The sequence below is a fragment of the Oreochromis aureus genome, linkage group 8 (assembly GCF_013358895.1).
Source record: "Oreochromis aureus strain Israel breed Guangdong linkage group 8, ZZ_aureus, whole genome shotgun sequence".
In the NCBI taxonomy this organism is placed as follows: Eukaryota; Metazoa; Chordata; class Actinopteri; order Cichliformes; family Cichlidae; genus Oreochromis; species Oreochromis aureus.
Window position 1 is genome coordinate 7,205,931 of NC_052949.1, and position 24,070 is coordinate 7,230,000.

The 24,070-nt window shown below is 35.4% G+C and overlaps 4 protein-coding genes across 4 annotated transcripts; 2 read left to right on the top strand and 2 right to left on the bottom strand.

Moving 5' to 3' along the window:
* Nucleotides 1–406: 406 nt before the first annotated feature.
* LOC116322795 (interferon a3-like) lies at nucleotides 407–1,421 on the top strand. The gene is made up of 5 exons (XM_031742970.2): nucleotides 407–538; nucleotides 642–725; nucleotides 872–1,021; nucleotides 1,124–1,219; nucleotides 1,303–1,421. The coding sequence occupies exons 1-5, from the start codon at nucleotides 407–409 to the stop codon at nucleotides 1,399–1,401; spliced, it is 561 nt and encodes a 186-aa protein (XP_031598830.1). The 3' UTR covers nucleotides 1,402–1,421.
* Nucleotides 1,422–3,517: 2,096 nt separating this feature from the next.
* Nucleotides 3,518–4,666, bottom strand: LOC116322798 (interferon a3-like). Its single transcript, XM_031742973.2, has 5 exons — nucleotides 4,535–4,666; nucleotides 4,335–4,427; nucleotides 3,901–4,050; nucleotides 3,703–3,798; nucleotides 3,518–3,616 (listed from the first exon to the last, which is right to left on the bottom strand). Exons 1-5 carry the CDS (start codon nucleotides 4,664–4,666, stop codon nucleotides 3,518–3,520), a joined length of 570 nt encoding a protein of 189 aa, XP_031598833.2.
* Nucleotides 4,667–9,144: 4,478 nt separating this feature from the next.
* On the top strand, nucleotides 9,145–10,225 carry LOC116322793 (interferon a3-like). The gene is made up of 5 exons (XM_031742967.1): nucleotides 9,145–9,276; nucleotides 9,391–9,474; nucleotides 9,702–9,851; nucleotides 9,945–10,040; nucleotides 10,127–10,225. The coding sequence occupies exons 1-5, from the start codon at nucleotides 9,145–9,147 to the stop codon at nucleotides 10,223–10,225; spliced, it is 561 nt and encodes a 186-aa protein (XP_031598827.1).
* A 450-nt stretch (nucleotides 10,226–10,675) lies between these two features.
* Nucleotides 10,676–18,127, bottom strand: cd79b (CD79b molecule, immunoglobulin-associated beta). The gene is made up of 5 exons (XM_031742950.2): nucleotides 17,949–18,127; nucleotides 15,005–15,316; nucleotides 14,752–14,870; nucleotides 13,235–13,288; nucleotides 10,676–11,418 (listed from the first exon to the last, which is right to left on the bottom strand). Exons 1-5 carry the CDS (start codon nucleotides 17,998–18,000, stop codon nucleotides 11,329–11,331), a joined length of 627 nt encoding a protein of 208 aa, XP_031598810.1. The 5' UTR covers nucleotides 18,001–18,127; the 3' UTR covers nucleotides 10,676–11,328.
* Nucleotides 18,128–24,070: the final 5,943 nt, after the last annotated feature.

Here is a 24,070-nt window from a genome sequence, read left to right on the forward strand (position 1 = left end):
ATATAAATGAGCCTAAATGCCTAATATATTTTGGGTTAAAGATATTTAAGTCAAGTATCGAACAATACGTTTAAAATTTTGATTTTTTAGATGTTGGGTCTCGATATAAACAAAGAGAAGGTAAAGCATTTCAGTGATTATAAATAAAATGCATTTCTTAACCGTAGGCGTTATGATTATGTAAATTAATCATTATTAATAGTTTAGGATGTTTAAAATGTATAAATTACAATATAAATAAAAATTCTGAAATGTGTCACTTACCTGCATGATGTAATGAAAGCCACAGGTGTTTTCCGTTTTCCGTTTTTTCTCCTATAAATCCGGCGTTGCAGGTCTACTCCATCAGAACACCAGGAGACATTTGAGTTTGCTTCATACAAGAGCAGTTAATACCTTTTGGAAAATGATCAACAGGGTTTTCTTTGCTTGCCTGTTTCTCGGTCTGGTCACTGCAGGCTCCTCGTTGAGCTGCAAATGGATGGATGATAAATTCAAACAGCACAACGAAGAAACTCTGAAACTACTTGATACCATGGTGAGTGCACATCTTTTAATATTTACGCTAAAAAAAATTTAAATGTGCTTAAATGTAGTGCCTGTTTACTGAAACACTCGATGTGCTTCTGTGTGTGATGCAGGCTAATAATTCCACTAACATCACTGAAGTGGAGGACACCGTGCCCTTCCCTAATCACTTGTACCGCCAGGTGTCCAAAGCATCAGTAAGTAAATCTCGGTTTTTCTGATTTTATCCCATAATATCCCAGACTACTTAAAACTTAGAACTTAGACTGCTTAACTTAGAAACTCAGTTTTCTTTACAGAGACAGCCATGTGAGTAAATAATCTGTGATTGCTCTTCTTCCAGGCTGAGGATAAACTGGCTTTCACAGTTCAGGTTCTGGAGGAGGTGGCTGCCCTGTTTGAGGAGGATCACAGCTCTGCATCATGGGAGGACAGCACAGTGAGGAACTTTCTCAATATTGTCAACAAACAGGCTGAAGAGCTTCACTCCTGTGTAAGTTCACTTTCAGTAACACCACGATTGAGATAACTGAAATAAATTATATTGCTAATGGCGCTAAAACATATATTTAAATGACTATTTTTCCTGATTTAGATTGGGAGCCACAGTCACAAGAAGAAGAATTCACAGCTGTATTTCAAGACAGAAATGTATTTCAAAAGGCTTTCAGATGATGTCCTAAAGAAGAAGGTAGGTCTTTATTATTTTTGATCAATTCTTTATTTAAACACCTCTGGCATATTTTACTAATGATAATATTGTTGTGTCTGTAGGGTCACAGTGCTGAAGCCTGGGAGGTGATCAGGAAGGAAACCAAAGCCCATCTCATGATAGCAGAACCGCTGGCTTCATCTCTGCACACTGTCAACTAAAATCTGTCTGTTACAGGAAGGATATGTTAATTTATTTATTTTTTAACTTATTTATCTACTAATTTATTTACTGATTTTTAAGTTGCTTGTATAAGTGAATATTTCTAAGTATTAAACAGCAAATCTTTATTTATTTGTGAATTTACTTTAAACTAAACAGAACATTTTCTGTATCATTTTATATGTTGAAATCAATAAATATTTCCCATTTAAAAAACAAAGTGGACATATTTTTATTCCTGCAAAATGAAGTAAACAGATGTTGCATTCCCTTTTAATAGGTAGAATCAAATATCAGAAACCTGCTGAGCCAAAGAAAAATCTCTTTGATCGTTCACAAAGACAGATCTGCACGTATCACATAGAAACTACAAAAACAGATTAGTCTATTTTTTTTCTCTCACTTTATCATAAAATTGATTTCATAAGATATCACAACATTTAGCCAAAAAACCTGGGATGAAAAAAAACCTGATTCAAATTTCTTCATACATTATGCTGCTGACATTGTGCAGTTGCACTGTGAGTGATGACTGAAAAATACAAACAAAAACATTAATAAAAATCATTAAACAAGATAAGCAAGTTTCAAAGCACAGCACTTATACGTTGTATGCTTAACTGTAAAACCTCAATCCAAGATTCATTTGGAGAAGTCATTATAACTACTACTAGTTATAATGTTTTGTTTTATTTTATAAATATCAGCTGTTTGAGTCTTTCTAAACAACCAGAGTTTATCTTCTCAGTAGACCTGGAGTATAGTAAACTATGCTTTGTTTACATTTCTTGATTCTTAAGAAGAAAAGAAAACGTTATTTGCACCAAATCATTTTTGCCCCTTCCACTTTTTGAAGCCAGCTTTCCTCTGATTGGATACTCAGCCTTCTACATAAATCACCTATCTGTCTTGCTGAAATGGCCATGTTAAATATATCCCAACTCACTGACATCATATATAGCCAAGACAGGTGAAAAACCTAAGATGCATGTTTGTTTCAAAGTAAATACTCTGACAATACCTGAAACTTTGGACATATTTAATAAGCCATCGACCATTGCAAAAGTAAATTTATATATAAATGCAGAACTAAGAAAAGCACGATAGTTCAGTTTAAACGAGGGCATAATGGGAAGGATAGAACTTTAAGAACAAATTTGAAATGTCTAATTAAACAGAAGACTCAAATGAAACGGAACAATGCTGTGATGTGTTTAGTTTTCTTGACTGGAGTGACACGGTCACAGGTTTTAATCCACAGTCACAGGGGTCCTTTATCATTGTGGGGTTTGGATGCTCTTTCTGTTCTTGTGGCATCTTCCCACAGTCCAGACAAGTATACATGGGTTAAATCAACAGGCGATTCAAAGTTGGTCGTAGTTGTAAGTGTCATTGTGTTAATGGCTGTATGCAAGCTGTTTAGAGTACGTCCCTCCTTTTGCCTTATGAGAGCTGAGATAGGCTCCATGATGGATTGATGAATGTTGAATAAGGCTGAGCCTATTACATAAGGGAGGCATTGAAGCAAGGTCTGTGACACCTCCGGCAGGAGAGAAGGACTAATCAATAAACTTTCATTTAAAATGGCAAAGTGTAGAGAGACAGAGAGATCTGAGATTTAACATAAGATTAAAAACTTTGTAAAGAAATGACAGACAAGTCATTTCATTATCTAGTAATCACCATCACAAAATTCATTAAAAATATAACCAAGTGGCAAATCTGAACACTACAGGTGTGAGGGGCTAACAATGCAAAATGACCATCAGTGTTAATAGAAACACATCAGTCAGTCAGAGAAGACTTAAACCAGTCTGAAGCAGTTATAGCTACAAATAAACTGCTCCAGACTAAAGATAAGACTTTCATTATTTTTCTGTTTCTTATTTTGTTTCCTATGAATCAAAAGATTGACAATATTCATTTGCAATAAGTGTTCTTTTTATTACTTCAAGACAAAAAAAACTTATAGAAATTATTAGATTTGGTTTGCAAGCACTGAAAATACTGATGCAGTCAACCAATAAATAGAAGTCAATAGATAGATAAATAAATAAATACAAAAAGTAACAGGCAAGCAGATAAATGAATACATTTTCATGTAACAGACAGATTTTAGTTGGCAGTGTGCAGAGATGAAGCCAGCTGTTCTGCTCTCATTAGATGGGCTTTGGTTTCCTTCCTGATCACCTCCCAGGCTTCAGCACTGTGACCCTACAGACACAACAACATTAATATTAGTAAAGTATTCCAGAGGTGTTTAATTAAAGAATTGGTTTAAAAAAATAATCAAGACCTACCTTTTTCTTTAGGACATCATCTGAAAGCCTTTTGAAATACATTTCTGTCTTGAAATACAGCTGTGAGTTCTTCTTCTTGTGACTGTGGCTCCCAATCTAAATCAGGAAAAATAGTCATTTAAATATATGTTTTAGCCATGTTACCACTATAATTTATCTCAGTTATCTCAGTAGTGGTGATACTGAAAGTGAACTTACACAGGAGTGAAGCTCTTCAGCTTGTTTGTTGACAATATTGAGAAAGTTCCTCACTGTGCTGTCCTCCCATGATGCAGAGCTGTGATCCTCCTCAAACAGGGCAGCCACCTCCTCCAGAACCTGAACTGTGAAAGCCAGTTTATCCTCAGCCTGGAAGAAGAAGAACAGATTACCATAATTCCCTCCTCTATGTGAGCCAAACAATATATTTCTGGCACCTTTGCTACTGAATGTCTCTCTAAAAAATTACCAATATAATATTTACATAACATTGTAGATTATTGATACTATGGGCTAACATTTAAAGAAAAACACATAGAAATATGCACCATGTGGCCCATTTGGACTATTTTATATTACTCACATTTAAGGAGAAATTGTACTGTGCTCTCATTGTGAACTGAGTTTATAAATAAACGCTAAGATTAACTTACTGATGCTTTGGACGCTTGGCGGTACAGATGATTAGGGAAAGCCACAATGACTTCCACTTCAGTATCTTCAGTGGTGTTGGTGGAGTTATAAACCTGTATAACAACCAGAAACACACAGACAGTTTGTGTGTTAAAATAATGAAACATCAAGTTCAAACCACTAAATGTTGTTACAGTTTTCTTAAAAAGAGCGCGCTCACCATGGTATCAAGTAGATTCAGAGTTTCTTCGTTGTGCTGTCTGAATTTTTCATCCATCCATTTGCAGCTCAACGAGGAGCCTGCAGTCACCAGGCCGAGAAACAGGCAAGCAAAGAGAATCCTGCTCATCATTTTTTTCAAAAGGTATTAGCTGCTCTTCTATGAAGCAAACTCGGATGTCTCCTGGTGTTCTGATGGAGCAGACCTGTAACGCCGCATTTATGGTAGAGCAACATATTTCGTTTTCTGCCTGCGGGACCTGAACGTAACCTGTGGCTTTAACCGCAGCATTCAGGTAGAATCAAACATATTTCGGATTTAATTAGATCCCAAATCGTGTGAAACAATCGCTCGTGTTCAAAAAGTAAGAATATCGGCTCAAACAAACACAGCTGACGACCGATGCTGTAATTTGAAATGTTTAATCTTTGATATTTGATATTGCAAAATATAAATGGTAATAAGGACTATTGGGATTTTAGCAGCTAATACAAGTAGGTTGCAAACACCAAGCAATGATCACCTATGATTGCCTATAAGATTTATTTTTTTATTTATTTAAATATTATTTTTGGCAGAGGAACAATAAAAGTCTAAGCAAATCTTATCAGTCTTAGGCTGAATATAATATTGCATGACTTTCGTTTTTCTACTAGTCTAATCTTCCTATTAAAATGTGAAGGACAATCCCCTTCTCCAGGTTATCTGGTTCACACGCTGATAAAACAAGGCGAAATATCACTGACCGATTCGTAAGAATGAGCGTCACAGTGCAGGCGCCCAGTCACCAGGACGCTTTCACTTTCTCAACACAGTTTCTTCCCTTTTACGGCACACTGGATACTGAACAAGCAGATATGCAGTTTTACGTATTGCAGAAAGGGCTATTATTCAAACAGGCGCAATTAGGTAATTTCAACAATAGAAAAAAAACAAACAAACACGGAGAGTACAGACCGAAAACACTGTGCCTACATGGAAAGAACGGCTGGGGAAACAAAACCATGACAAATATCCGTGGAAATGAAAGAAATTAACTAACCAAATAATTGTGAAGTACCAGAGATACATACAGAGATATTATTTTTAAAATAACAATTAAATATATATATATATATATATCTTTAGAAATGAAAATGAAATGTTATGTCTGTTCTGTATTCTTTAAAATGTTCATTGAGCAAAATTAGATATTTTTGCATTATTTTATAGCATAAAAGGATCACCTCCTCTTAGAATCAGAAAGGTGTTTATTGCTGTTATTATTATTTCAAAAATTAAAATTGAGGAAGAATGTAGTTATCTATTTTAATTTGAGTCAGTTTATGTATTGAGTACAGTTATACCTCACAGACACAAAGTACAGTATAGCATGAGAAATAAGTGAAATTTAGCCTTGATTTTAAATTAAGCAACAAACAATAAACACGATTAATCATTTTAATGCGGTATAATACTGTGTGAGGCCCGTTCTTCCTTTTCAGCAGGGGGCGCAAGAGTGCTTGATCTATCTATCTAGCTATCTTACTGTCTATCTATTCATGGTCACGTACAGAAATACATTCTTAAACTGAAAAATGTGACAAAAGAAACAATTAGACCCTTTCCTTAACAAAAAAACATAATCATACTTTAGTAATAGTTTGAAATTCAATCCAACTTTCTTTACAAAGCACTTTAAAATACTCAGCACAGGACCAAAAAGCTGTAGAGTAATTAGGTTAAGAACAATAGAATAAAACAAAACAGCGAAAAATAAAACACATAATACATAAAAATTAAAACAGCCCTATACCAAAAACAAGATAAAACAGCATAGATTCAACAAAAACAACTAAAATAAAACTAAAACTAAAACCAACATCTCACAAGGTGTCAAAGGCCAGAGTGAAGAGCTGGGTTTTCAGAAGTGATTTAAAAACAGGCAGAGAATAGGCCTGTCTAATCTCTACAGGCAGATTGTTCCACAGTTTTGGGAGCTGCTACAGCAAAAGCACGATCTCATAATGCGTGCTTCATTGACCTGTTCACTGTTGTTGCTGGAGATTTTAATTACTTAGGTTGGATATCAGTATTTCTAGAGTGTCATATGAATACTACTAAACAGTAAATAGAGCCTTGCCACGAATAGTATGGAGTGCAAAATATTGCCATCCAATAAGTAAAATAAGCTAAGGTAAGTTGATTTATAGTGGAGAAGAAGTAAAAATAACAAAGAGGTACTTAAAGTACAAGTACATTAAAATCTTCATCTTCTTCTTTTGGCTGCTGGCTTTAGGCGGGCCAAGTTGATCACCTACTTCCATCCGAGTGACCAATATAGTACGAAATTGTTCTGATTCGCACAAAGATTTAGCAGCAAATCATGTTATATTCCCTTCATGAAGCAACTCTCCCCATTTATACCCACATATTGAGTTCGCTGGCGTGTACACCTCTGGCTTATTTTCCTCGATGCCACTAATTTACCCAGTGGCATTCGTGGAGGGCCAGTCATATTTCAGTGGGGGCCAGTACCGCCTCATCCCCCTTCTTCTGGACTCACCTCTCATCACACATTCAAATGATGTGAATTAACGTGATGATAAATCAGCACCAAACACTTGTATCAGTGCCAGCATATGAGGAGGGTCGTAATGTGATTGATACTGATGTTAATGCCAGAGGAGGTTTATGCATCTGTAGTTACTGAGACAGCGAAGCTTTGGAGACTTGTACGCACTTTGCGCCTGAGCATTTGGCAACCCGGCTCTGTAACTTTACGTGCTCTTCCCCTTCGCTTCAAGTTAGCAATAATACCACTTACAGATGATTGTGGAATATCTAGGAGGGGATAAATTTTACAAATACACTTGTTGCATCGGTGATATCATATTATAATTCAGTACCATTCAGCGAGGTCTTTGGAACAATCCATTGTTTCAGGAACTTTCGTAAACGCAGACTGCATGTGCTTGATTTTATACAACTGTGGCACGGGGACTGAAAACACCTGAATTCAAATAATAAATGGTGTATTCCAATACTTTTGTCCTTGTATATTTAAAGACTCACACTAAACAGGCAAGTGTGAGCATAACTAGAGGTGACAGTTTGTACTTAGAAAATAACAATTTATGCCTACCCAACTGAATGTATGAGTTATGATTTAAACTGCTTGCTTGAAGTGTTTGCTGCGTTGGAACTTTTAGTGGTTAGACATGCAATAATAATTTGTTTCACATGTCTTGTCCTTTGCATAATGCAATAAATGCAATAAAACAAAAAGTTGTAAAACGAGTTATACCAAAATAAGGGAAGAAGAATATAATACAAGCATTAGCAAAAGAACATATTGGCATGTTTTTGATTTATATCAGGCTGAAAATATGCTCTAATGTTCCCACTGATCGTGAGGGACAATCCCCTTCACCTGGTTCCCACGGTGAAGCAGATATTCTCGATAAAACAAGGCGAAATTTCGCTGACTGGTTCATATGAATGAGCGTCACTGTAGGCCAAAGAGTCACGAAGCCACTTTCTTTTTCTCGGTGTAAGAACTTCCCTTTTATGGCACAATCACAACTAGAAGTAACTGTGAAATGTGACTCCAAAGCGTTAATGTACATTTACCACCACCACACTGGAGAGAGATGTAAATGTAAACACTTTTTTATTTTTGTTTGTTTGTTTTTTAATCATCATGAATTGCAGAAATTTCATCCATGCAACATGCATTTAAATAAGGACATATAAGTAAAATGTTTAAGCTTTAAAAACATCTATATGTCTACTCACAGTAAAATACCTATAACACTAATGTTTCTACTCTTTAAAAAAAATTACACTTTACTATTCTATAATTGTGCATTTATGGGGACATTTTGCACATTATGGATTATACTGTTAGTGTTTTATTATCCATATTATTATCTGTGTGGATATTATGCTTGAGTAGACAGGGGGTGAAGGCCAAACTGGTGAAAGAGTGCGTGTATGTTTAGATATCTTTGTGAGGACAGAAAATTGGCATGCTGCTATACTTGTGGGGACCAACAGTCGCTTATGGGGACAAAGTGCCCATCCCCATGAGTTTGAAGGCATTTTTGAGGCTCAAAATGTGGTTTTAGTGTCAGGGTTACAATTAGGTTATGGTTAAGTTTAGGCTAAGGGTTACAGTTAAGCATTCATTTTTGAGGGTTAGAGTCAGGGTAAGCAGCTAGGGAAAGCATTATGTCACAATTAGATGTCCTCACTAAAATATGAAAGCCAGTGTGTGTCTGTGTGTGTGAGTGTCTGCTTTTGTCATGAAACACACTCGAAAATGACCTGGTGAAGTGCTCCTCTTTGGAAAGCAACTGTGTGGCACAACAAAGCAGACTATTATTCTGCTTTATACAACAGCTGAACAGGACAAAAAAATTTAATGTGGGATTTTTTTGCTTCCCATGGAAACCAAGTCTGAAATGTGTGACATCAGAACCCACCTTTGTTGAGGTGAAAGCCACAGAGGTATATATGGAAAATGAAACAGGTGTGCTCTGCTATAAGTGCTGCTGGGCAGGTCAGCTCCATCAGAACAGGAGACATCTGAGTCTGCTTCATACAAAGACAATTGACATCCATAAAAAATGATCAGCAGGATTCTCTTTGCTTGCCTGTTTCTTGGTCTGTTCACTGTCGGCTCCTCGCTGAGCTGCAAATGGATGGATGATAAATTCAAACAGCACAACGAGGAGACTCTGAACCTACTTGATACCATGGTGAGTGCGTTTCTTTTAATAGGCTTAAAATTTTGTTGAATTTTTAATTAAATGAAATTATTTAGGTTTAGTGTCTGCACTTCAACTCTAAGTCTGTTTCTGTGTGTGATCCAGGGTAACAACTCAACTAACACCACTGAGGTGGAGGACACCGTGGCCTTCCCTAATCATCTGTACCGCCAGGCATCAAAAGCATCAGTAAGTGAACCTCAGCTTTTCTCATTTTATCCTAGACTAATTTCTCCTTAAAGTAAAACAACGTAAAGGTTTTTAAATTTTCAAATATCAAGAACAATCAAAAATTAAAATTCATAACCGTCATAACTTTAAGTTCTTATTATGCAAAACTCGGGTCTCAGTGTTCTGATATTTGTTCTTATTTTTCAATTTTTTTGAATTATAAAAACTTATGATTCTTCTTCCAGGATGAGGATAAACTGGCTTTCACAGTTCAGGTTCTGGAGGAGGTGGCTGCCCTGTTTGAGGAGGATCACAGCTCTGCATCATGGGAGGACAGCACAGTGAGGAACTTTCTCAATATTGTCAACAAACAGGCTGAAGAGCTTCACTCCTGTGTAAGTTCACTTTCAGTAACACCACTACTGAGATCAATTATAGTGCTAACGTGGCTAAAACATATATTTAAATGACTATTTTTCCTGATTTAGATTGGGAGCCACAGTCACAAGAAGAAGAACTCACAGCTGTATTTCAAGACAGAAATGTATTTCAAAAGGCTTTCAGATGATGTCCTAAAGAAAAAGGTAGGTCTTTATTATTTTTTAAAACCAATTCTTTAATTAAACGCCACTGGAATACTTTACTTATGATAATATTGTTGTGTCTGTAGGGTCACAGTGCTGAAGCCTGGGAGGTAATCAGGAAGGAAACCAAAGCCCATCTCATGAGAGCAGAACAGCTGGCTTCATCTCTGCACACGGCCAACTAAAATCTGTCTGTTACAGGAAGGATGTGTTAATTTATTTATTTTTTAACTTATTTATCTACTAATTTATTTAATGATTTTTAAGTTGATTGTATAAGTGAATAGTTCATACAGGTAAACAGCATATGTTTATTTATTTATAAATTTACTTTAAACTAAACAGAACATTTTCTGTATTTTATATGTTGAAATCAATAAATATTTCCCATTTAAAAAAGAAAGTGGACATATTTTTATTCCTGCAAAATGAAGTAAACAGATGTTGCATTCCTGTTAAAGGAAGGATGTGTTAATTTATTTGATTCTTTTTATTTATTTATTTACTTATTTATTTACGGCATTTTTATTTATCATTGTCTTTTTAATCAAACATGTTGGTGATTAAAAAAAAGAAAATCATGTTTTCCATAGTTATGGGAAAAAATAAATTTCTTCAGCAAAGACAGATGTGTTTATTGTTTTTATTCATGTTAAACAAACAAAATACATATGTATATACTTAATCTTAACAAACAACTGAAAAATGAAAAAACGAGTAGGATGTTGTTTTAGTTCTTACTGACACAAGTTAGTCTTTGTTTTTCCACCACCCACAGGCTTCAAAATGTCATGTTAGTACAGTCAGTATGAAATTATCCATCCATCTACTTACGTAAGACTAATTTTTTAAGAGTCATAAGGGGTGTGGATTCTGTCCCAGCTCACACTGATCAAGAGCAGGGGTACAACCCAGAGCCTGTGATAGACTGATAGACTGGGCTTTTACAGGACCACCTGATACACAATATAGTTTAAATAAACATCACCAGAAGCACCAAAAAGGTCCGCTGAAATATCAGCTTTTGGGTCTAAATTGCAGAAAGGCTTATTTACACTTTACGACAACAGATTAATTCAAAACAGTGTTACTAAACAGCACATCACATTAAAAAAAATAGGGCAAGCATGCAGCTGCACATCTACGAACAAACCATGTATTGTGTTGTGAGAAAAAGGCACGTCTCCATTCTCAGTAAACTATTTAAGGACTTTACAAGTTGCAATTAAGAACATATTATGTGTCCTCATTCAGAGGCTTTAGCAGGTGAAAAGTAGTTGTGTGAGTCTCACTCCCACGGGGCCTCAGCTCCCTCAGCCTGAGCATACACGGAGAGTTCCTCATACAGACCTCCACCACATGTCTCGATCGCCAAGCCCTAAAAGACAGAAATAAGTCAGTTTTACTAACTTTACATGTGTCTAGATTTGAGGGCTCCTTCTCCCACTATATTATTAAAAAGATGATTAAACAAATGATGAAAATCCATTACATAGTTACTGTATATGTCTGGGCATACTGGCAGCTACAGTTTTTATTTGCATAGTTGGCGTTTCAGACATGACTCAGAGTTAAAAATGGGCTCCCGCTTAATGTCACTGCAGAATGACATTAACTCAAAAAGTAACAAAACATAACAACGTTTGCATGAACCTCAAACGCTACTGTTCTTCATTCATAATGCAAATTGGAGCTCAGCCCAACATCCTTACTTCATTTGAGTTAATGGATTTTACTTCATTTGTAGATGTACTTTATTAATGTATCTGTAATTGCTGTCTGAATACTAAGAAGTGTAACTGGGTATTCATTTATTTTTTTAATTAGTTTTACTTAATAATTTTGACCAATTGTTGTTCATATTTAACTTCAAATCCTTAGTTTGGCTCTGTTTAGGTCATTATTTTAGTTAAACTGTGTAAAGCTGTAAGTGTGGTTTCCAGTAGTTATATAACCTAGAACAGTGTACAGGTTTAGCTAACAAGGTTTTGCCATTGCGTCTGACACTCCTATAGTGCAGTGTTCATATTCAGGGTTGTTCAAATCTTAATAAAACCAATGATGTTGTAACTAAGTGATATATGGGTCACAGGACTGCAAGAAAAAGTGAGCTCACTGACTTTTAAAACATACTGTAAATACTGTGAAGGTGCAGTCTTACCTTCCTAGTAGTTCCCAATATCAACAAAGTGTTGATATTAGTAAGACTTCGAAATTCTGAATTACAGCCATGTTCATTTGGTTAATTTGTGGGTTTGATTGATTTACATGACACATACTTTTTGAGACGTGCATGTTCAAAATAAAAGTTATAATTTCTCCCACTTAACCCTGTAAAGCCTGAAATATGAAATAATGAAATAAACTTTTTTTTAAATGGACCTTAAATATTATTTTGCATATATGAGCTTTAATTTGTATCACATTTGCTGCATCCAGCATTTTATGTTATTTTCTTTCTCTTTTTTTGGCAATTTTTGCTTAAAAATAAATTTACGGTTTTTTTAAAAGGATTTTCAGGGGAAAACTCACACTGATGATGAAAAAGTCTCAAGAAAAAACACAAAGACTCATGTATTGAGTACGATAATTGAAGTTGATCTTGCTATTGTTATTATTATTATTTATTAACTTATACTTATGTACACTATTCTGGAGCCTTAGTAAGATTTTAATTTATGACTATGTTTTTGCTATGTTGCTTTAAATAACTCTTCACTATATGAAAAGTCAAGCAATCACAATAAGACTACCTTCTACACTTTTGGTATAATTGATTTACAAACCGTTCTGTTTCTTGTGTAAGAGAGCAGCAGCAACAAAATCTATAAAATCCTTCAAATGTGTTATTATTAATGCAATAAACAAATGAAATACAAATTCAGCCAGCTAGATGTACTTTATTTATTAACTCAAATATAGGATGTGTATTCATACATTCAACAATAAACCTGACGGTAAATTTGTGGTTAGGAGCTCAGTGGTGCACGGAGATTGCGATTCCTGTTTTTTCGCTTGTCTATTGTGCTCCTGCATTTTTATGTAAAGTCACACAGCTGTGGTGTGTATTCACTGTGACATGTTTACACAAATGAGACCACACAGTGAAGCGTCACTGTAATATTTTTTTTCTTAAAGAAAGCCAGTGTCTTTCTTTTTTTCACTTTTTATTGTAAAACAAAGAGCTGACAAACCTCATAGATGTGATCTGTTTCCGGCTCCTCGTATTCGCTGTCTCTTCGTTCCCACTGTTAAAAAAGGAAATGGGGGTGTGGGTGGGGAGAATGAATGCAGTTAAAGAGCTGATACCATCTTATATAGAGACACATCGCACATAACACACAACGAAATAAATTAAAATGATAATTAAAGTATTTTTATTTCAAAATTTGTCTGTTTGCAGTAGGTGAACTCAAATAACTGTAGTGAAAATGACTAAAGCGTGTTTTGTTGTAGGTTATATTAAAAAATACAGTTGCAGTTGCTTTCCTGTGTTATAAAGACAAAAGCTAAATAAATGTTTGTAGAAAATGATTAACCTATTAAATGGCAACATAATTGTAGCTAACACTGTGATAACTCAAAAACTAGATTTAACTTCATGTATAGAATTAAACCGAGTAAGTACTATTTAATAAAATGTATGGATTTTCTTTTTTTAAATATTGGTGGAGATCACTGTCAGTTATTAATATCAACACACCTTTGGTAATTTTTGGTATGTTAGAGAACCTCTTATCTAAAACATCTGTTTGAAACCTCCTATTATCTCCACTTCCAGTTTCGTGGGTGCTGGTTACAACATAGAATGAATGAAGGCCTACGGAGCTGTAGCCCAAAAAATTTAATTTCTTGGGGCGCACATGTTTCCACTGGCAATACTGATCATCTTTTTTAAGATGTATTACAGGTTTTATTTAAAGTAAAATGGATTCATGTGTGTATTAAGGATGTCAAAACATTCTAAGACACTTTATGGCATTGACAAGTTTGATTTCAGGCATAGCAATGATAACAGATTCTGACAAAGTGTTGTATAGGTAAAACTGGCTTACTTTTCAGAAAAATTTAAAGACATAGGTGTTGTTTTAATTTAAAAGCAGACATATATGAAGCAAGTGTAAATAGTTATTTTAGCTGTGTAGCTCAATAGCTATCTCATGAGCACCTGGATGAAATGCAGCCATTTACTGTATAGTGGGAATGCCTAACCTAGATTGGCACTGATTGGTATCTGGCTGGCGCCTTAATAATCAGATACTTATCATTTCAACATGTCAGCTTTGATATTTGACCTACTGTTGATCTACTCTCTTCTTAATTAGATGATTTGCTGCCTTTCTTTTGTTTTCCTCTGGACTGTTTACAGAAAAATCAATGTAAAGCTGTTGCCTTCACCAGTGGGATACAAAGCATTTTACTCAGTGCACCACGTTGCATACACATTAAGCAAAGCGAAACGATCAGTTAGAAAGCCTTCCTGTTGTGAGGCTAATCATAGTAAATGCACATATTTTTCTCTACAGCCTTGATATTTCTTTTCTCTGCTTCTAAAGAAAAACCTCTAAATTTTCCTGAAATAAACCATATTAAAAAAAATTCTTGATCCAAAGAACCCTGCGTTCTGGTGAAGATTTGTTATGCAAGTTCTGCACAAAATCCTTTTTTGGAGCACACATTTGCCTCGAGTTTTGTTCATCGTGTTCCTCACCAGTTTTTGTTTACGTAGGAACAGAGCAGCGATGAATACAGCCAAAAGAAAACCCTGGAACACAATGAGACCGTCCTTCACGTTGCTCCTGTAGAGTGCCTTTTCCATCGCAACGGGTCCTGCACAGTGAAAAGATGTATGTCAGCTGTGCATTTTCATGAGCAAGTTGGTACATAATTAAAAATAAAAAATATGGTAAAAGTGCACTGTATTTTTAAAGATCTGCTGATGACATGCTGTTCCAGCTACTTACTGAAAACGTTTACTTCAGTTCCAGGTCCCTGTGTTTCATTTACCATGCAGTAGTACACGCCACTGTGCCTCATTTGTATCTTGGTGATGTAAAGATAGGCCTTTTGCATAAAACCATGGTTTTGAAAATTAATGTTGTCATCTATCAATGTCAATAGCGGTGTTTGCTCGTCTCCGATCTTGTTGGCCTTGAACCACTGCACAGTAGAATTGTCTTGTCGTGAGGATGAACAGTAAATGGGCACATTGGTGTTAACTGTCACACCATAGAAGCGGGGTTTCTGTCTGATCTGCAGTTTCTTGTTATCAGCAACTAAGCAGACAAAGAAAGGTTGAAAGACACTGTGACATAGTTATACCAGCAATTATCACACATTTCAAATGGACAAAATATACATTAAAAGGATTTTGTCATTGTGGTTGAGGATAAATAATGTGTATGCCACTTATGAGATGCTTGCTTTACAGAGAACAGTGATGTACGTAACCTCCTGGGACCCCGTATCCTCATATAGGGACATTGCATTAAGCCCTTTCTTCACCTTATACGTTATTCTAATGAATCATGTTTCGTCTTTTTGTTTGTTTGTTTGTTTGGTTGGTTGGGGTTTTTTTTGTGCCTATCCTGTTCGGCACTGTAGCGATCAGAATTATTGTCTGAAGGCCAAAAAAAAGGCCCAACAGATTTTTTTTAATCAAGTAGATCATTATTGGCCCATTAGATTGACTGGTATTATTTATTTTTAACTTTTAAGTTATTACAAACAGAACAGACATGACTGGGGGATAGGAAAGGGGAAGACAAAGACAAGAGAAGTTCAAGAAAAGGAGAGGGGAAAGAAAAACAGAGAGAGGGACAGTGAGACAAGACATTAAAAAGTCCACTGGATCACCTGCTGGAAGAAAAAAAAATAGAGAACACCACAGTAGGGAGACCACAGCAACAACCTTGATAACTATAAGTAACAGTAAATAATAAATATTGAATGTTACCGAGCAGAACACAAGACCGACAATGCACAGTATGCTTTGAGGATGCAGCAAAGGAAGATATAGAGTGTGTCTATGAGCACCCATGTGTATACCTGTGTGCACACTTGTGTGCGTGAGTGCGCTTGTATGTAAAAGGTTTCTCCATTTAACTATCTGATAGAGGGTGTGGGGAGCCATAGCCCTGTCCCCCAGGACATGAAGCAGACATGGAGGAGATCCAGGTCCCAGACATCTAGAGGCCCTCCAGAGCGCGAGAGCCCAAGGAGGACCACCGGAGGGGCAGCTGCGCCATCCTCCTGGAAAGAGCTGAGGAGAGCCGCAGACTAGGGGTCACCTAGCAGCCACGGTGGTGAAGCTACAGGAGACTGCGGTGACGTGCCTGCAGGCCCTGTCGGCAGCCAGCCGCAGCAGAGCGAGACGAGCCCCAGGCCCAGAGGACCGAGGTCCCCCCTCCCCACAGAAGGGGCCCAACCGAGCCACAGGTGCCAGGCCCCTGCACCTGAGTGAGTCAGTGCATACCTGAGTCCCCAGCCCCAGACACCGAGAACCACCAATGCACTGACGTCTGGGGGCATCAGCCACTGGCAGGGTAACCCCTAACCCTAACCCACACCTGAGGGGCTGAGATTTTGTACTTTTTCAAGTAATGTTAACTTTCTTGTTTTATCCTGTGAAATAAACCCATTGCCCCCAGATGAGGACATGTTTTTCTGTGAAATCATAAGGGCTTCCTGTTGAAAGAGGAAGCTTAGTTTGTATCATGAAGGAGCTAGCTAGGAGAAGTTAAAAATGCGTACTAAACAAGAGTTCAGGTCTCAAGAGGCTAATGCATGTGGAAACAAAAGATAAATGCCCTGTATCACTAATTATGAAAAATTTCTACATAAAAAGAGACAAACTTCAAGATGATGATGGAACCGAATGGTACACATGGTGGAGAAAAGTGCCATTGTTGTAAGGGACATTATCCACATTATTCTTTGACTCCATTATTCAGTTTATTCAGTCTAAAAAACATAATAAAAAGATGTTGCCAGATTTCCAGGTTTCATCTAAACTACAGTATAAATTACACAAACCATAACCATCAAACATAGGAAGGATTTTATGAATGTTGCTACAAAACAATCATTGCAGATAAGCTAAAATTAAATCGATAACCATTTCTATACTAATCCAAAAAGTTTAGAAAACAAAGTGAATAATTAACTTCCTTTTTGAAATGGTAATGCCAATGAAATGATAAATTGAATATCTTTAGATTGAGGAGTAGAAACCATAAGATCAGAAGACACTATTGCACTATTTTCTCAAATACTATGGAGTAATGATAAATCAGTTAATGTAAATAAAGGCCTTATTATCCACTGATATTGAAAATAATCCGTATTTGTGTCCCAAGACATGTATACATGCATGTATGAGGATATCATATTTGTTTGCTTTTAATGTTTACAACACATAAATATCAGATGCTTTTTTCTTTTATTTGCTATTTCTATATTCATTCTTTAAATTAGATTACAAGTTATATGTAAATAAAACAATGGAAACTAAGAACTGAATAACTTGGAGGTGCATGTGTGATATTTATTTACTATAAAATTATAAAGGACTTCAATTCATCAACATGACAATAATCTTATAGTCTTTGTTTCAGAAGAAAACTTCCTCTTTTCCCCAGATGGGCAGGAAGTAATGGTGCTGCAGAGTCAAAAATAACATGCAAAACACTAGTATGCAGTGTAGTTGTGGTTTAACAGTTATAAAAAATACAATTAAAAGACTGCGTGAGGTGTTGTAAATTGCCAGTACTGTACTTTACTGAATTATTTTGGTGTACTGGCACTGTGAGTTAATATATATAGCACTCAAACTGGTATTTTTCCTGTATTGGTTTCATTTTTCAGTCACAAAATCGTGTTGATTATATTCCAAAAATTTCCATTTACCTGACAGACTGATTAACACAAGCCCCCAGCATCCAGCTAGCATCCAGCGCATGATGTCCTCAAAAAGAAGAGAAATACGCTTCAGATGCTGACTCCACAGCTGTATCTGAGTTTCTCTGCAGGTCTAAAAGTGTTGTGAACGAAGATGAAGTGTCTGCATCAGTGGGTGTACAGTCTGTCTTCTGTCACCATGCAGGCAGGCAAATAAGAGGAAGAGGGCTCTATCGTTGAACCAAAAAAACAGCCCACACTTTTAGCGTCAGTAACACGAATGATTAAATGTTCCATTTTTAGGGACAGATGAAACAGCATTATTAAGCTAAACATTAAGGTTATGATTAGTGATATTACAGCCAATATAATATCATAGTTTCAATATTGATACCAAGAAGATGTTTTTAGATACCTTAGATTTCAAAAGAAAGCCTTTATGGTCAACAAACCAAAGCAGATCATTTTTAAACATTAAATTCCTTAAAAAAAAAAAAACATTTACAAGATACAGTATGCAAAAGAAGATACTGTACTGTGCAAAAGTCGTTGAGACTTTTCAACCCTTGTTTGTTTGTTTGTTTGTTTGCTTCCAATGAGTCAGATTTGTCTTTAGCAGAGGTCTTTAGCAACAATTCTCCAGGCTTGGAGGACTAAAGTTTCTACAGTTTTTAAACCACTCAACACTGAACTATGAATCATTCCAGCATAAAAATGGCACCTACTGAAATTTATGAACTACTTCACAAACAACTTGGCAAAGAACCCATTTTAAATGGTCACTTCAGACCGAAAACACCCAATTTACAGAGACCTGAAAACTTGGCATATTTTGGCATAGTGTGCAATGTAGCCTTAAAAAAAACTGAGGTAACTGGACAAGTGGAGGACACAAGTGGCAGGTTTTAAAAACAATACATATCTGTGGTAAATGAGCAGTAACTGAAAGTTATGTATGAAAAATAACAAATAAAAATCGACCAATGACCTGAAACAGGGCCTGAGAGATACACCTGGGCTTTCAGCTGATCCATATATATATACAGTTTGCCAAAGCTTCCTCCGAAATGCTCTGAAAATCAGTGGCAAGAGGTGACATATCAAGTGACAAATCCAAATTTGTCCAAAAGGGAAATAATGGCTATTAAAGTACCTATCATTGCCTTTTGGTAGTTATTTTATATGATAAATTAGCACCAGACAAATAAAAGTATATATGACCAGAGAAATTAGTGACACATTACACAAGCATGGTTGTTAATTTTTTAGGTTACTATGATATGCTCATTTAACCCTCATTACATTTATTTTAAATAGCTGCCATAAAATAGTAGTTCATAGTTTTGTATAGCAGAAAAGCATCAAGAAATGACTATCGGGTATCAGTAACTAACTACCTGTAATCAGTTATATTAAACTGATTACAGAGAACCTTTATATACTCATCATTTTAACCAGGCTTGCAGTATTATAGCATACTCCTCGTGTTTAATCTGTCTCTGTTGTCTGTCTTGCAAAAATCAGGTATTTAATAAGTAGTTTGTCTAATGTCTGAATTTTTAATTATGAATGAACATAGACTCACATCTAACTTGCCAAATTTTGAGTTCAAGTGAAAATAGCAGGCTTTTTTAGACTTTAGTTAGCCTAAAGCCGTTATTTTTGCATATAGAAATCTGAATAGCTGTGACTATAACTGTAAACCAAAGCTTCCTTTTGGGCATAAACACCCAGTGGTGTTAGATAGAAAACCATCTATCATTTCTTACAGGATCATTTGGTCAGTTGCACTAATACATGGAGTGGTGGTTCTTAAAACTAGACTGAGATTTAAAAAAACACAATGTTATTGTTTTGGGGGGATTGAAATGCAAAGGCACGCAAACTTCTTTAGTCTTCTGCCAGTGAAGGCCATGCCAGTCCCATCTCTGTGCCTCGTGTCACACGAGCTAAACTAATGGGTAAGAGTTGGAGGATTGTTTGTGCTTTTATAAGTTATGAACTTATGAAAAAGAACAAAAAATAAATGTACTGTTGGATTAAAATCAGCTCAAAACATCTGATCATCTCAGTCTTCGTTAATTTTAGTCCTTTTCACTACACTCAAATTTGTCAACCCGACAAGTATCAGGAAGCTTTAATACAGACGTGTTTTGGGAGTGGAATGCCTAAATGATATTAAAATGATGTGCATAGTAATAAATGTTCTGAACTTCTGAATGCCACCCATGTTATAATGATATAAAACTAAAACTAAGACTGAAACTAATAAAAAACTAAACTGAAACGACCAAATCAACTCTGGAAACTAACTGAAACTAAAGTGAACTGAAAATAAAAAATGGAATATACAGTTAAAATAAATAAACAAACTAAAAAAAATATAAACCTATAATAATATAAATATATGAGAATGAGAATGTCGTGCTGAACACGACGTATTTGCAGGATATTGTCATTATGTGGCTCCGTACATCCCCAAAGAGCTTTTAGCATTGCTATGGACTCTCGATCTTGTTATGCAACATAAAGTTGCAGTCAAGAGTGAAGTTTTCAGGTCAGCCAAGCTGATCTCATTTCCCTAATTTTCAAAGCTGATAAACTCCGCACAGCACAGTCCTCGATATTTGCGTATTTTATCACCTATCACAATCTGTAAGGAAGAGATAAAAAGCTTCTTTCAAGAAGTATGTAATAACTAGAAATACTGTACCTCTCTTAAAAGAAAAGAAATATTTCCAAAAAGATTTGCAATGCTTAGGGTGTCTAACCTTTACATTTTTATAAGAAATGGTGGCTGCTATTGTTTGCAAAGCTGAAGTGAAAATAACATTTATTTAATCAATCAAAAGTAAAATGCAAGCACAAAATCTACAAAATTAAATGTCATTTGGTGTTTGGCTCTTAATTGTGACAGACCGATTTACAGTTTTCTAATTATTTGATGTAAAAATTCTGGATTAACCCTACTTGTTAAAAAAAATGTTATCAACCTTAACCATTTTGGTTTACTAGACATTAGGACCTAAAGAAAAAAACAACCCAAAAAAGAGTAGCATTGAAAACCAGGTGGCAAAAAACAGGCACTAGAAACATGCATTTGCAGAGGTGATCTCCAGCTGGGTGAGGCAGAATGAAATGACATAAAATGCAAATAAATCAAAAATCCCATCGTCCCACTTCATGTCAGAAACAGGGTGTTTTTTAATCTACTGACAATCATGCTTGAAAAAGTCACTGAATGCATATTTTTCAACATAGAACCTGCTATCAAGTTAAGGCCTCGTTTAATCCCCTGTTAATAAAAATGGTTTGTCCATTAAAAAAAAAAACACACATTGCACATGTTTAACAGTTGTAAGTTGTTTTTAAGGAGGTAAAAGTAGAGCTCTCGAAGTGTTGCTCCTTGGTAATGAGGTTTTTTTAATGTGCTTTTTCTTATTCATTAACCTACATTTCTTATAATTATGCAAAAAGATGGACACTCTTTAATGTAAAGCATAGATCATTAAAAAGTCTGACTATAGCTGCTACCCAGTGGCTTTTTTAAAGAGTAAAAAGTCACTACATTGTGCTCTCTTGGTTGTTTTCCATCTTCAGTTTGTAGTGTGGCCTGTCGACCTCTCCACCAGCAGAGGGCTACAGTGCATCAATGCAATTTCACAGACAAGACAAAGTAAGAACTGACAACGTGATCGCACAGCCTACTTTTCCTTACAATAGCTATTTTATTCTAACAATATAGTTTTAAAATAACAAAATGATATAAATGTACAGTTCAGAAGGAAAAAAGAAAAAAGTATGTACAAGCAACATTGTAGGTGATTGTAGGTTGTACCAGCAAAGCTCCCCATGTGTCTTTTCCTCCAGTAGAAATGTAAACAAAAAGAGGACACTGTCTTGTGAATATGACTGTCCCATCAGAGGACACTATAGATGAGTGGTGCAGCAGTGTCTCAGTCTCACATAGGAGTTCGGATGGTCACATTACAGTCTCCTGACAGGAAAACTGCCATGCTGTAGCAGCAGGATATGACAAGAGAGACCCCTTGTGGAGGAAACATTCATAATTTATGTACCTTCTCCAAAGATGACATTGGAACAGTGTCAAACTCAATTGAAAATAGACATCTTATTGCCTATTGTTAAAAAAACACAAGCTAGAAAACTGTAAAAGTGCACATGTTATTCATGTATATACAGTACTGTGCAGAATGTAAAGGGGCATCTGATCAGATATCAACACCTTTTGTGTGTCAAGAACTACATGAAGAGAAAAAAACGAGAAAGCCTAAATCCACAAAACAGTCAAGGAAAGTCTTTAGGATCCTTGGGACAACCTACCTGTGCAAATTAAAATGAAAAAATAAAATAATAATAATAATACTACATGGCAAAGTACCAAAGAGGAGCGGTACCTTTCTCGAAATAAATTATATTCACAAAGAGTGATTTTATTTGATTTTTTTCTATGTTTACTGCACTTTAAATGAAGTTTATTGCTAAATTTAAAAAAATATGTTTATATGAAATTACTTTTAAAACTGCCTGCAAGTTTTACACAGTACCATACATTTAAAGTAAGACATCATAATTTCTATTAAGACTTAGACAAAAGCAAGAGAATTAATCTTTATATGACTAGATCCACTGCAGGGTTTCTTGTAAAAAGATCTGATTAACTACATTTTGGAAAGTGGCACATGTTTTTTTTTTTTTTCCAACCATTCAATGTGTGTGCCTTGCATCTTGTGATCTAACCTGAGACGAAACTTCCTTTTAATGCACAGCAAGTAAGTATGTGCTTAGCAGTTCTCTAATGCAGCCACATTAACATAAAAACATCACATTGTAAGTTTACAGGCAACATTCAAACCTGAATGCTGAAAGGAAAATCCAGCAATGAAATGGCCAAACATGGCTGATTTAAGTTTTGAGAACATCTGAAATCCGAAGGGACCAAAAAATATAAACATGCATACAGTGTATGAGTGGGAAATAACCTTTGAAATCATTCAGTGGAGTGCAGTTAACTGCTCTTATTTGACTTGGAGGGACATAAATAGTCCAATATAAAGTGGGCCTGTCTGAATGAGCCTGTTAGGAACAGATGCTAACTATATTAGCCACACCACGGGGGCTTAGTTAACCCCATTGTTAACTAATAAGCAGTTTCACAAAAAGAGACTGACAATGAGATCCAGGGACCCTATTTTATAGCAATTTATTTGCCTGTGTACAAAACAGATTCCCCATAGAAAGTCATCTGGTATCTAATTAATAATAAAACACTAATATTAGTCTTTTATACTCTTTACCTTCTGATAACATGAATTATGATTAATTACTACTTTTAAAATCCAAGCTCAAAATCCATCTGTTTTAAACCCCTTTTTTCCTGTCATTAGATTTAGACTGTCTCATTTTTTTTATATGCTTTTTATATTTCTCTTTTTTATTAGTTTTTGTTCATCTATTGTATGGTGTCCTTGGGTGTTTTAAAATGTGCTGATAAATTGATAAATACAATTTCTAATAATAATAATAATAATAATAATAATAATAATAATAATAATAATAATTGTTATTATCATTATTATTATTATTATCATCATCATCATCATCATCATCATCATTATTATTATTGTTCTTGTTGTTCTTGTTGTTCTTGTTGCTGTTAAACCTAAATGAAATAACATGGCTATCATGATAAAGTAGTGATTTGTGCATATTACCATATAAAATATTCTGTTGGGACTGTTAATAGAGCTGAAATGATGTCATATTCAGAAAAAAAGAAAGCATATCGTGAGTTCTTTAACTGTAAGGACACTGTGAAATAATTTTAAACTGTATACTAAACTCTAATTATATAAAGACAAAAATGATCAGTGCATTAATTGCTAAGCCCAAATAAAAGCTTCAACTATAATATGCTTTAAAATACATTTACATTCTGAACTGAAATATGTTCAGAAACTTTGCTCTTATATGGCAGGGGGCTGGGTCTGTGATCCAGCATTTTTGTGTTATTTTGTATTTTCTTTGCTTCTTATATATTGAGATAATGTTAAGTTCTAGTATTATTAGCTTGTTTTAGTTGAGTTTATGTTTCGTCTCTGTCTCCTGAT

Bases quoted from the DNA above. Each gene is read 5' to 3' on its own strand.
- LOC116322795 (XM_031742970.2), top strand. From the start codon at position 407: ATGATCAACAGGGTTTTCTTTGCTTGCCTGTTTCTCGGTCTGGTCACT. The intron at 726-871 runs GTAAGTAAATCT...CTCTTCTTCCAG, and splicing joins GCCAGGTGTCCAAAGCATCA to GCTGAGGATAAACTGGCTTT. The intron at 1,220-1,302 runs GTAGGTCTTTAT...TTGTGTCTGTAG, and splicing joins ATGATGTCCTAAAGAAGAAG to GGTCACAGTGCTGAAGCCTG.
- LOC116322798 (XM_031742973.2), bottom strand. From the start codon at position 4,666: ATGATGAGCAGGATTCTCTTTGCTTGCCTGTTTCTCGGCCTGGTGACT. The intron at 4,428-4,534 runs GTGAGCGCGCTC...GTTGTTATACAG, and splicing joins TGAATCTACTTGATACCATG to GTTTATAACTCCACCAACAC. The intron at 4,051-4,334 runs GTAAGTTAATCT...TTCTTCTTCCAG, and splicing joins GCCAAGCGTCCAAAGCATCA to GCTGAGGATAAACTGGCTTT.
- LOC116322793 (XM_031742967.1), top strand. From the start codon at position 9,145: ATGATCAGCAGGATTCTCTTTGCTTGCCTGTTTCTTGGTCTGTTCACT. The intron at 9,277-9,390 runs GTGAGTGCGTTT...TGTGTGATCCAG, and splicing joins TGAACCTACTTGATACCATG to GGTAACAACTCAACTAACAC. The intron at 9,475-9,701 runs GTAAGTGAACCT...TTCTTCTTCCAG, and splicing joins GCCAGGCATCAAAAGCATCA to GATGAGGATAAACTGGCTTT.
- cd79b (XM_031742950.2), bottom strand. From the start codon at position 18,000: ATGCGCTGGATGCTAGCTGGATGCTGGGGGCTTGTGTTAATCAGTCTG. The intron at 15,317-17,948 runs GTAAATGGAAAT...TTGTCTGCTTAG, and splicing joins TGTGTTAATCAGTCTGTCAG to TTGCTGATAACAAGAAACTG. The intron at 11,419-13,234 runs GTTTGTCAGCTC...TCTGTCTTTTAG, and splicing joins AAACAGATCACATCTATGAG to GGCTTGGCGATCGAGACATG.